Source organism: Bombus fervidus, chromosome 3, assembly GCF_041682495.2.
Source record: "Bombus fervidus isolate BK054 chromosome 3, iyBomFerv1, whole genome shotgun sequence".
Classification (NCBI taxonomy): Eukaryota; Metazoa; Arthropoda; class Insecta; order Hymenoptera; family Apidae; genus Bombus; species Bombus fervidus.
Window position 1 is genome coordinate 8,390,968 of NC_091519.1, and position 13,469 is coordinate 8,404,436.

Here is a 13,469-nt window from a genome sequence, read left to right on the forward strand (position 1 = left end):
CATAATACATTTTTCATATTCTTTAAAATAAGAATTTGTATATTAAAAATCTCGTACAGAAAATTAAAAAAATTTTGCATCTCCTTCGCCTTAAAAAAATATTTTCAAGTAAAATAGTAAAATAAAATAAAATCTTAATCGTAGAAAATTAAACGGCCTTGAACGAATATTAATAGTAAGCCTAACAATTGTCCATAGAAAGTGAACTCATAGTACCTCTTACTATTAATTTATCAAATTATTCATATCCCCCAGGACTTGCCAGGAGAAATATACGTCTCTGAACGTCTGGCAAACATGATATATATATTTTATCAACCAGCGTTGCTCTATCGATTCAGTCGTTGCAACGAGCACCGTATGCTGAAAACTAAACTGAAAAATATTTCACTGCGCTTGGTAGTTTTAAGATAGTTTTATGTGCCTGGCTCGGTAATTGATATCGTGCCTGATAACAGTGAAACAGGTGGCTAGCAGGAGAATTGAGGCAACTTTTGCATTTAGTTGTTGGTCTCGCGGATTGAATATCAAAAAGGTAACGTTCTATGTTTCTTCAGTCATAAACTGGGAATTTCTGGACGTCTACCTTTCCCCATTTTATTATACTTATATTAGATTATTCTTATATTATTAAATTAATATTTCCAGTGCCACTTGTTCTATAACAACAGGTATAATAAGAATATACGAATAATATAAGAATAATATAAGAAATAAATATAATATAGTTTTATTTTATATAGTTATTATTTAACATAATTATAGTTAACTCAGCTTTTTATTTAGGATATACCCATTAGCTTTTAAATTTTCATTCTATTTCACTTAAAATTCATTTGCTCGTTAATTTACTGTTCATCCCATTTAAAATTCATTTATTTCCTAATTTACTTTTTATTTCGTTTTCTTTTTAATTACTTCATAATCTTCGCGACGTAATATTTTTCCAAGGTAGGACATCACAGATCGTCTCTATATACTATCTTCTCTAATTAAAAGCGTAATCAACTTCCACTTTCTCCTGTCACCGCAAAACTTCAATTTCCTCTAAGGAGGGAACATATACGTAAAATACCAGAAAAAACAAACTTCCAACTTTCCCCTAACAATCACACGAACTGCCTTCGCACCTATCAAAAACCCGCGTCATTTCTCAAGACTACATCAACAACCAACCGTAGCGACATAAAATATCAGCTCTGTGAAATTACTCTCGTTCATCATCGCTACTTTTGAGACAGCTGCAAGCAGCCCAAAGAGGCTTGAACAATTCCCCGCAACAATAAAGTCTAAATAAAAAGCAAAAAACGCCACCAGTGTATTGACAAATCGCTTGCAAGCGCGCGAAATTCAAGAGATCGTACATTCGAGTTCAATTAAACAGGGGTGAATTCATCGATGTACTATGAAGGGTCGGTTCTCTCAGGCGGCCGAGCTAATTATTTAAATTATTCATTGGAATGAAAATCCAGACGAAAAGTCCACCCAAATCCCTTCAATTGGATTTGTCTCTGTTAATTTGTACTTTCATAGCCGTACAAGTTTTTAATTGAGAGATTCAGCTAACAAGTTTAAGCGTTGATGCCGTTCTTAGGAAGATTACAAGAAGATCGCGGATATTTATGCAAATTTATATTCTTATGCGCACGAGTATAACAGTAGAACTTAGAGATTTGTTCTAATTACCAAACATTGTAACAGCTACTATACTTCGGTTATTTCATATACTTTTGGATATTATTTTCGATACTTCCCATAAGTGCACAGTCTTTTAAATATCAATTACAGAAAGATACATCAACTTTTTTTACGCAACGAGCTGTGAGTTCTGAGATTTTTGAAAATATTTAGTGTCGTTCCTAGGAAGATTCCGATGCTACTATAAAGAAAATCGTAAGGCAATGTTTTCCAGGTTTTTTTAAAATGTCAAATACCATCCGTAGTAACATTTTGATCTTACTATAGGGTGTACATTACAAGTAATAATTTTTGCAAAATAAGTAACAAAGTGAATACATTGATGCACGAAAGAGGTCTCTTTATCTGGCTCAGTTACGTATTCAAAATTATTCACTGAAAAGTATCGCGATATACGAGTATGTAGAGTCATGGGTTCGATCGTGCTCGTGCGACCGATCAAACGAAAATTCCTCTCCGATCCCCCACTCCGGTTTAAATTTCGCCGTTAGTTCGACGTCGACGACGACGACGACGACGATGCCCGTAAGGTTTCACTACAGGCCTGCGTCAATATCGACCCGGCTTCTCTCTCGTCATGCACCCTTTCCTCTTCCACCCTCCTATGCGAGGAGGCCCCGTTGCACGTACGCGCGAGAGGAAACAACGAGTGCCGCCGCGCTGAAATATGCACGTCGGCGACTAGCCCGAGAGCGCGGTACGCATGCTCTTTTGTTACATTGAATTTCGGATAGCGTTTTTATCGTTGTTCCGGGAAAATATGTTTTGACGTGGATTAAGGATGGCGGCAGTGGTGAAGAGATCTTGAATTTTCTGGTTAATTGAAGTGGATGAAACGATGTTTGAAGATTGTTAAGGATTGATCCATTTGAATTGTGAAGCTTCGGGGGGATGGATTATATCTGAAGTGTTTTTCTTATCGAATTCTGAGGAATGATGGTTTGAATGTTGAATTCACGAGAGCAGGATTCATGAGAGACGAGGAGGAATACAAATTGGAATGGTCGTTCTTAAATCTCATTGCGTTATAAAAGAATGAGAGTGAATGTTTGATTTAGGAAATAATTATTTAAAGCTACTGCATTTTTTATGTGAAGCGGTGTATTGTATTGAACGCCGAGAAATGGAAGTTTGAGTATTGGATTTTGTAAGTATAGAAGGAATAATATACGAGGTGGAATTATTAATTTAAAGACAATGAATTTATGAACCGTAAATTTTGTCTGTAATAGAGATATTTTCATTAATTCACTAAAATGTATTAAATCTTTATATCAGACTTATTTTATCTTTATTAGAGTCTTATATTTACTTTTTATTATTTATTACTCATTATATGATATTCCTATTATCTATAAAAATAATATATTTTGATCTCACTTTATGAAAAATTGCTCCATGCTATTTCAAAATGTCCCATTATATGTTATATCAAAAAGGAAATTAAAGATCCTCTTCAGGCGATACATGTGTAGATCAATATGAAAATATATGGAAATATGAAATATGACACATGATAAATTTATGATTGTAAAACTTCAATTCATTATAGTCTGCATGACTGATTTATAGATATGTGGATTAAAGACTGAAACTCGGGGAACGAGAGCAAACTATAAGTAGAAGTGGGCCATGTATGGTCAGACACACTTTAGTAGCACCCTATACGAGCTTATTGTTAAAACCTTATATAAATTATTATATTTATGTTACGTCAAGAATGTGTAATTTAAAACATTTCCTATATTACACAAAGAATTTTTTCTGAATATTGTTTATCCTAAATAACCAAGACATCTAATCAAATTTGATTATGTTCAAGTAATTCACAAACCTGCTCGGATTTGATTCGCAAGAGACACATATAAGAAATCAGTGAGTAAATTTCATATTACAACTAACTGTTTTTGTGCTCGTTTGTCAACTGTCGTCTGATTTGCATTTCTTCTTTTCGTCATGAAAATTTACAAACGTTGCACGATAACACAATATTGTTAAATGTACTAAAATACAATTTTCAATTGAATATCCACGCGATGTACGTGCATGATATTTACAAATAAGTATGTATTCAAAACCATAAATAGGAGAAAATACGATTAATTTGAACGATAAACAACAGAAAATCAGAGAAACCGGTATCATTCGTCGAACTTCGATGAAAATTACGTCAATACAAGTTTCTCCATATTTGTCTTCCAATTCCACGCTCTAATGAGTTTGTCATTCACATTTCCCTCGAGAACGTTAGTTAAAAAGAAAACAAGGACAAAGCCTTGACCAAAGAAGGGAGATGCAAACAAACGAGGATAATCTTTCATAAAAGCATTACTCCTCTGAACGTTCCTTTAAACATCGATAAACTTCAACGAACCTCGAATTAAATCTGGAAAATAATTCTTACATAATTTTGCATGCAGCAATCCGTGGATTTTCAATTGGAATACGACGAGGCAGTGACTGAATAGCCTAATTAGAAGATTCGCATAATTTCCCCGACGAAATCTGCATAACTATGCCCCAACTACCGAAATCTCCCTCGCGATCTTTCCTCAGATAACACAAACATTCAATTGCACGGAATAACAAACGTCTTCTTCAAACAGCCATCCCGAACGACGCAATAAACGTCCCATCCCTTAACGTTCAGTGGTTAGCAAAGTGTCACCCCATTCCTCTGTCTCCACCCTCCGTTGAATTCGAACGATCTCCTTAACCCGGAGACCCACCAACAACAATGCCTGCATCGGGTCTTGTTAATGGTGACCCTGATACTCTCTGTTGCTAAAATCTCCCTTATACCAACGATTCATCACCAGAAAGGTCTACGAGGATAGGGGTGGTAACGCGAACAGTTTTCGACTTCAGCAGAGTTCTTTTGCAGTCCTTTGAAGTGATGGCATGACGCTTCTCATGCTCCTTTTCATTCGTCACCGCGTGATGCTCTCGCTGTTGGAATTCAGTTTGGGACCTTGGGGGAGGGTGGTTGGGTTTAGGGTAATTTGTTAGGTAGACTGGCAGAGAAAGGTGAGTTACTAGGTTTTCTATGTTGTCCGTGAATTTGATGTTGCCGTGCGGTTAAAAGATTGAGGTACCGTAGTGGGAACAAGATGGAGTAAGGTAATTGCAAGAAGAAGAATGAAAGGTAATTGCGAATGAGCAGTAGCTCTATGGTGAAGTTTATTGAGATCGTAATAGGTTTTTGTTGACTTGCAGGAATATTTTTAATGAAGGAACCATTTCATTTTTAATAGTTCCTGAAACCTTCACTCTTACTAAGTTATATTAAATTAATACGATTCTTGATAAATCAAATAAAACGTAAATAATAATAGGGTTTGGTATTGTTACGTGGTTGATAAACATAGAACTTGGCATAATCAACGATAACCATAGTCATGTTAAAATATATGATATAAACATAAACTCACTATCCCAAGGAATAAAAGTTACCGAAACCGCGACCTGCTGAAAACTGCCCCTTGCTTCCCACTAACGACAACTCGATCTGCAGAATTTTAAGATCCCATCGTTGAAACTTAGAAAGGCGCAGTTATCTAACAAGATCGCATCTCCATCCCATTTTTCGATCCTTTTGGAATACACGGTCTCCTTAAATACACGAAAGAGCTGAAAAACCGAAGAATAAAAATAAACAGGAAGGATATCCAAAAGGAAGAGAGATAGAGAGGGAGGAAGAGAGAGAAGAAATGGCTGGTAGGCTCTTCAGTTCGTAATGTACGCAGAGAAGCGTATCGATCGTCGTTGCCTCCCATGGTTCTTGCCACGAGACAGACAAAGAGCTACGCTAACCCAGCCTCCACAGTCTGCACGACGTTTTATCCTCTGTTTGCACCCTTTTCCATCCTACAGCTTCCATCACTGCCGCTTAATTCACCCCACCCTCCACTTCTCTTCCACCTAACCCTCTCTCTACCCTCGAAGTTCCTTCGTCTTTTCCGTGTTTAGCTAGGTAGCGGATCCAAAGGTCTACCTGAAATATTTCTATGGCATCGGATCGATGGAGCAGTGACGAGATCCGACGAATTTTGGCAGTCTATCGGGGCACAGGATGTAATTTTCCCTTGGTACTTGGGATAATTGGAAGAACTTTTTCGTTCTGACTTTTGTTTGTTGTTTAAGAAGAGGTTGATTTAATACGAGATGTTTTATTTTTACAGAATTGTATATTTGGGTTGATTCTGATTGTGGAAGGTTGTTTAATAGGAAGATTTTTATAAAGGTGAGAGAATTTTTAAATTTCAACTTGATTGCAGCTTGAAAAGACTCATATAATTTTTTACTCCTAACAACTTTTTTTAGTCCGCAGAATTTTTAAACTTTGATCTCACTGTAACTTTGGGAGACGACTGGTATGAAAACTTTTACTCATGACGATTTTCTTGAATTTTAGCTTGATTGTTGTTTCAGAGAAAGCTAATTAATATATGAAAATTGCTGTTCAAGTGGAAGAATTATTTAGCTTTGTTAGCTTAATCATAAAACCGCCTAAGAGCCTAGTTTGTTTCGTATTTGAAAAGAGAAGCTTATTCCCTAGACACGAGATTTAGTTCATACGCTAGCGTTCATCAAAGTAACCACAAAAACTAAAAAAGAAATCTGAAGCTAGTGGCGTACAGTTCTCAAAGAGAAGATTCTCTTTCCCAGCTTGGCCGCGACATTAACGATTCACCGGAAAGCCAGTGAATATTCCTCGCCGGAAGCAGCTGTTGCAGGAAGTGTATTATTCGCGTGTAACGCGCTTGCGAGTAAACTGTTCCACGTAGTCCCTGCGCTTAAAAACGCGATTATGCTCAGTATTTTGTTATCCTGCATGCAAATTGGACTCTTCTTAAAGGTCAACATCATTGACAATTATATTGATCGTGCACGGTCAAAGTCCAATACTCTTTTATTGGTTCGATGCGTATTATGAAATTGAATTGTAATTGTGCGCGAAAGCTACATAAATTTAATCAAAATAATTTTCACATATTTTTTTTCCTCATCAGTAATGTACTATATTTTAAATTTATGATTTCATCGCTGAAAATCTGAGCATGGTTCTTGTTGAAATTTTGTTTACACTAACGAGATAATATTAAATAAATCTTGAACGCGGAGTGAATTTCGCACTAACAGCGATCGTAAGTCAGAATGTTATTCCAAGAGTAAATGTAAATTTACCGAACTGAATGGCAAGATTATGATATTTTTGTATAAGTTAGACATCCCGTTATATCAACTTGGCATTCCAACGTGATATTCTTACAAAGTTATACAATTGAAAACATTCAGATTCGTTTTCCCTAAAATCGTGATTTCTAAATTATGTCATCGTTGCAGCAAGCGAGCGAACATGTATTGTCAATAACAATGGCCGTGTGAAGTTTCAAAAAGATTAAAATGAATCGTCAATATTATTGATCATGTGCTCCTTTTGTCGTTTAGATTTCACAGCCAGAGCATATCTGAAGGCGTTTCTTTAAACAAACAGCGAGATGGAGGCGTCGAGTTATACCGGTGAAACGCGTCAAGTAAATTCACGAATCGCAACAGGTTGCTAACCGACAAAAGGACTCACGAGACATGCTACGAAATCTCAAGAAATCTTGAAAGGAGGTTGGAAAATTGGGGTTTGAGAATCGAATCGTCTGGATGATATTGCGTTACCAGTTTGCATGATAAATGTGCTTTTACGGTTTCCCTTTAAACCGCGGCAGAAACATGATAGGTTTGTTTGGCCGATGGTCAGATATGGAGCACGAAAAAGGGGTGAAAGATCGGGGATTGTTCCTTGAGCCCGGTAGATTTGTGAACTCGATACGACGCAAAGGGATCAGATGTCGTTCGTGGAAAGATTTCGATTCTGTCGTGGGGTGGATTGTAAAATACGGTTTTTGGAGTTTTCCAGAATGTTGGACATTCGTTCTCATCTTTGTCTTCATATACAGTGGCTACAAGAATATTTCTTTTTCTTATCCTTATTTTCAAACGAAGCATTTTTTTTTCAATAGTAGTTTCTACATTTCATTTTTACAGTATCAACTTTTTGTAGTTGTATGAAAGTACTACTAAATAATACAACATTTAATATACTTGAACTTAATTAATTAGTACATAAATGCTATGATAAATACAATGGTGTACAAGTACTTTTGTAATTATTATAGTATTAATTATAAATTTAAAACGTCTGCGGTTGTACCGACACCGATTCTTCTGCTGATTTTACCATTAAAGCAAAACTAATGCAACAGACTTTAGGGAAGAAAATGTTTTGAAGTAGTAAAATTGAAAACTAGTTTGTCTTTAATACGTTTCCATAATATATATGTGCAATCACTAATCACCAAAGAGAATTCTGCAACCTAATAATCTTGCATCCGTCTGAAGGATGGACACGTCTGACATTTGGTATTAATTGAACAGGCATGATTAAACGTTGTCAAAGTTATTATTATTGCGCGACTCAGTTGGACGAGGCGGAGATTCCATGAGATATTTAAGCGATCGTCATGCAGCACGACATACCACGATTGTACTTGGTAGCCCATTAATGCCGCCTCTAGCACGTGATTCCTGGTAATTAGGTCAACGCCGTACTCGCGCCATTGTGCGTGTTCGCATTAGATACCATGGGGACGAGGCTATAATTTCCCTGGCCTTTTTTGCAACCACTTCAACTCTCCTACATGCTAAGAAATTTTAATTTCAAGATAAACGTCGATGAGACGACAATTTGCGTTTCGCACAGATATTTCACCTTATAATTGAAGAAGACGAGTTAATACGTCGCCGCGATTGCTAATCTCTTATTAAGAAACCTTGTATCTCTTGACGAGTCGTTTTATTTCTCCTAACGATAAATTATGTCAATATAAACGGGCTAAAATTGTTCTAATAGAAATTGATTTACCTTTATCAAATTTTAATTTGGTGGTTACAGAAGATTTCGGTTAAGAAATGATCCAATTAATAGAAATTGGAACTCTGATCTGATATGATAGAAGATTTATTTTTAGAATGCATCGTAGTATTAGAGAGAGTTTTGCTACGGTAGAATCTTACACTATTATTATGAACCAGGATAGTGAATTATAAATTTAAGCTTTTTTTTTTATAAATTTCTAAGAATTTTGTTCGTTAAAAGGACAATGAAATTTATTTTCTGGATAGAAAATTCCTAAAATTCTCTAATAATATATCTGATCTCATCATGTCTCTTTATCACCTGTTGAATTAAACCTAATCTTTTATGTCCTTTTGAATCATACACACCCCTTTAAGTAACAATCTCCCCCTTCAATTCCCAAGCGACTCCTAACCAACCCCAGTATCTTCCATCGCGATCCTAACACACCCAAAATCCTGTAGCAGCATCGCCAACCCTAACCTACCGCATAAAATCATCACGAACTTTCTACAACCAATCAAACCTCTCGTCAAACCAAATATCAAACACCGCTATTGATCATATTTGACCATAAGACCCTTAATCCAGTTAGTAAAGTCGATGGAAATGATATAATCCGCTCGTAAAATCGGTCAGATGTTAAAATTTACATATTTTGAAAATCGAAGTAACTAATTTCAGATATTTGATAAGCATAAGTACTTAGGCTCCGAATTAGGATGTGTTTTCTGACGACTATTTATATCAAAACGATCAAATATACCATAGATACTTGAGACTAGTTATATTCTTCTTTAAATGTTTCGTTTTCATCATCTTCATTATGTATTATGAATTTCAATTGTATAATTTATAGTCAAACTAACGGATTTTTATGCATTTTTATATTACTATGAACATAACTAAAGAAACGGAATCTAAACAGAAATCTATTACACCTACCAAGTATTATAATAAACATTATCTATTTTGGATATTTTACATGTTTTCGCATATTGTATAAATTATATGCATTTTTGTAGTATCAAATTTCCCATAAATGCGTAAAAATCCCTAGTCTAATTACAATCGTAGATATATATATAGTAATACATGGGATACATGAGGATATATAATAAATAAAAGTTAAGTATATAACAGTAGTAAGTACCAAATCCATTACACGTCCATTTAGTTTCTGTCAACGGTTACGTCTAAACGAAGTTGTACCATACGTTCGTATAGTTGAATTCCAATCTATACATCCCATACATCTCAATTCCAATTCCCAGAAGAAAAGATGCAGCGCACACCTTCCCATACTATATATCTCCATGAAATTCGAGTATTGCGCGTTCGGATCATATCGATATTTGCATCTTACCTTGCGTGCTGCCGTTGGGCTGACCTGGCTGTGGTATCCCTGGATAAAGGGGCGAGGGATGCGGCGAGGGTTGATTGCTGGGCGGTCCTGTAGAATGCGGATTGGCAGTCGTAGGGGTCGGCGTGGCCGATGCTACTTGCTGGGATTGTTGGGATTGCTGCACGGTACCGGCTGACGTGGGTGTTGCTGCAGGGGTGCCACCACCACCGACGCCACCGGTACCAATACCCCCAGCGGCTGGTTGCTGCTGTTGCGACTGTTGTTGCTGCTGTTGCTGCTGCTGGGGAGTCTGTTGCGGCGTTGGCGGCTTCTGACCGTCGGGAGAGTCGCCGGCCGTTTCTGGAAACGAGCAACGAGAACGATTAGCAGGAAATATTAATGAACACGGCGGAGTGTCTGAAACAGTCTGTACGCACGTTTCTGCTGGTTTAAGTGAATGGTTTTCGGGCAATGGTTCGTACTGGGAATAGATGGTTTCTGACGATGCAATTTGAAGAGGAGGATTGAAATCGATGGCGAGCATGTACAATTATTTCGGTGTACTATCGTTTAGAGCTATTTCGGCCTGCAACCGTTTGAAAATGTTTTGCCGTTTGCTCTTGAGAATGTGATGAAGAGATCGATTAGCTCCAACAAGAGTGAAGTTTTCAGAGTTGAAAGAGGAATTTCGGATGTTTGTCACATCGATGTGTGTTTAAGGTTGATGGGTGAATATTTTATGTTTAAGTTAGTACAGTCAAAAGGAAAGGATAATATAGAGGTAATTTAGTACGGTACAGGAAACGACAAAAAACACGACAGAACCGAAATTGATACGTGGAATGTATGAAATAAACTTAAATTTCTAACAGCAGTTTGTCTTACCACTGTTGTCGGTAAGAAGGTCCGTATCATTATCGTCTCATGATAAAATAATCGTTCCACTTTCAAAGTCATCTCTGATCTTTCATGAATTTTAAAAGATGGAGCCGAAAATTTGGTCTCTCAGAAAACCTAAAGGCAATTACTTCTTTTATCCTTAGTATCGATTCGGGTACACTATACAATAAACGTTGCCCATTTGCGCTATTAAAAAATATACGAACAGAGAGAAGAAATATATGAAGGCAATCTGCAAAAAATATGAAACAACCACGATAGCTATCCAAAATTGGCCATATTTCTATAAAACGAAGGTAGACGCACCACGTGTCCGACGGTTCCGGAAATTGAGCCCATGTCTGGGTGATAACAAGCGCGAAACCTAATTACGTTCTTTAGCGTTTCGTCTTGCTATTCGCGTCTCGTTCCCACCCGCAAATCATGGACCCTTATTTCCTGATCAGCCGGAGACTGGACAATTTCCACGGGACAGACGGTCCTGTACTCGTACGTTGCCGAATTTGTCCACCACGAATAAAGCTCCACCCCACAGAGATCTCATCCCCCAAAGTGACTCGAAATTTGAAACTTTAGCGATATTCGATGGTTGTTTCGAATTTGATAACATTCGTGCGCGTAGATACTGGTTTTATGATTTCATAGAGTTGGTTTATGGTAGTTCACGATGGTTGAAGTTCGCACGGATAAGAGAAATTGGGGTTAAAGAGAAACTTGAGATAAGTGAACGTAGTCTATGGCTGAGGGGAAACATACATATGTTACTCTGAAAGCTTGGTATGTTAGTACGTTCGTGAACGATGACCATGGCTGTTAGGTTGATTTACTCGAAATTCAGAACAAGCTTTAAATAATTGGAGATAATCAGAGATAATTTGATTATAGATATTAGGTCGTTACATATAAAATGTCATTTTGTTTAAAATTTGATATTGTGTTTTAAGGTTTGACCAATTGTTATGTGGTGCGATTTTGTTCAATTTTTACAAAATAGCAATTCAGGGATACATGGATGGTACATGGATTCCGTGGGTACATGGATGTTTAATTTTTGTTTAAATAAAACACGAAGGTATGTAAGTTGGATCAGAAAATGGAAATTTGAATTTAAATTGTACCATCGTAAGGAACAATCGTACGGATGAAATATGGGACAGTTCAATTTCCTCTCGAGCATCGACATTTCAGGTTTTCCTATAAAATCTCTGACATATGGTAAAAGCGGAAAACTCACCATTTTCCGGAAACGACGTGGACCTTATGACGGGCAACAGGATTCCTTTCTGTACCAACTCGTCTCTGCTAGCTCGTACAGAGATTTTCCTCTCGAGCGCTGCAATCGTCAAGAACAACCCCTGGTTAATATCCTGGTTTATCGATAAATCGCCACTAGGTCATTTAGTGTATCAAATGATACCCTTAAATTATTTTTCAATCTATCGTTTCACGTTTTTTAAATATTTATTATTAAAAATATACTCACACAATGAGGCAGCTTCGAATTTATCCGATTTCTTTTTCCGTTTCCACTTCCACGGTTTAAAGAGTCTACCGAGGGCTGAAAATTTGCTTTTCCTCTCAAGGGGTGGTGTTCTTGCCCCCGAGCCCAAACTGTTCGTTCGTAATGCCGCCCCATTTTGCTTTTTCGCTGTAACAGACAAATATATTTACATATAGAAATTGTTTCCAGTTGCATAATATGTTAGAAGTATTATTAATAGACTGCGAATGTTCATTTTAATCTCATGTAATTGAAGAAACAGAATCTAAATAAAGATTTGCTTCACCTACTAGATATTATTACGAATATTTTGACATATTTTTGTATGTTGTGTACATTTTTATGCTTTTAAAATCACTATAAATGCATAAACCCGTCGTGTAATTCTTAAAAACATATTATTAATGAAAAAATGCTAAAGGTAGCTGTATAAGAATCTTATCGTAGAAGGATTATGTTACAAAATAATGTAGCGACTGAAATCAAAACGATTGTCGGTAAAATAAAAGGGTGCAACTTCATCGACTGTTGCATTCCACTCGTGTTATCGACTTGGGATATGATTGCCGTGTTTCCACGATTTTCCAGGAAAACGTAATCCAGGAATTTCTACGTTACCGACAAGGGATGAAACATCCCCTAGAAAATGCATTTACCACACTCATACTGGCGAATCGATGATAGCTTTAACGAAACAATTCGAGGAAATATCATTATCGTTTGTCGGAACATTTGATTTCTAACGAATTTACACATAAAATGTTTATTTTACGAACAAATATTAAGGTAAGTATAATTAAACTGATTTATATACAATAAAAAAAAAAAACAAATAGAATTCATTCATATATTGCAGATATAACATTTCCTACTTACTTGTACTTCGGAACTTAAAGGAAGTTCCAAAAAGTAGACAAGACGATGACTCGACAATAAAAGGTTCATATTAAAATACTTCCGCTTGTCTTTACCTCGAAAGGGAAAAGAATATAAGATAAACTCGGTCCTCTGCTAAAACTTCCTAAAGATTGTTCTACCAAGCTTTATTGCCCCCGCCCTTTCTGTAGTTTTTAAGAAGGAAGGTCTCTGGGTGATGGACAAAAGGAGATAAA

General features: G+C 36.5%; 1 protein-coding gene across 8 annotated transcripts in view; it reads right to left on the minus strand.

Annotated features, from left to right (window-relative positions):
• LOC139985593 (phosphatase and actin regulator 2) overlaps positions 1-13,469 on the minus strand; it is a 389,376-nt gene that overhangs the window by 231,278 nt on the left and 144,629 nt on the right. For all 8 annotated transcript variants that reach the window (XM_072000143.2, XM_072000142.2, XM_072000145.2 and 5 more), the window contains 3 exons: positions 12,340-12,504; positions 12,091-12,189; positions 9,978-10,316 (listed from right to left, as the gene is read on the minus strand). In XM_072000143.2, the coding sequence (XP_071856244.1) occupies positions 9,978-10,316; positions 12,091-12,189; positions 12,340-12,504 (603 nt within the window). The remainder of the gene's footprint in view (positions 1-9,977; positions 10,317-12,090; positions 12,190-12,339; positions 12,505-13,469) is intronic.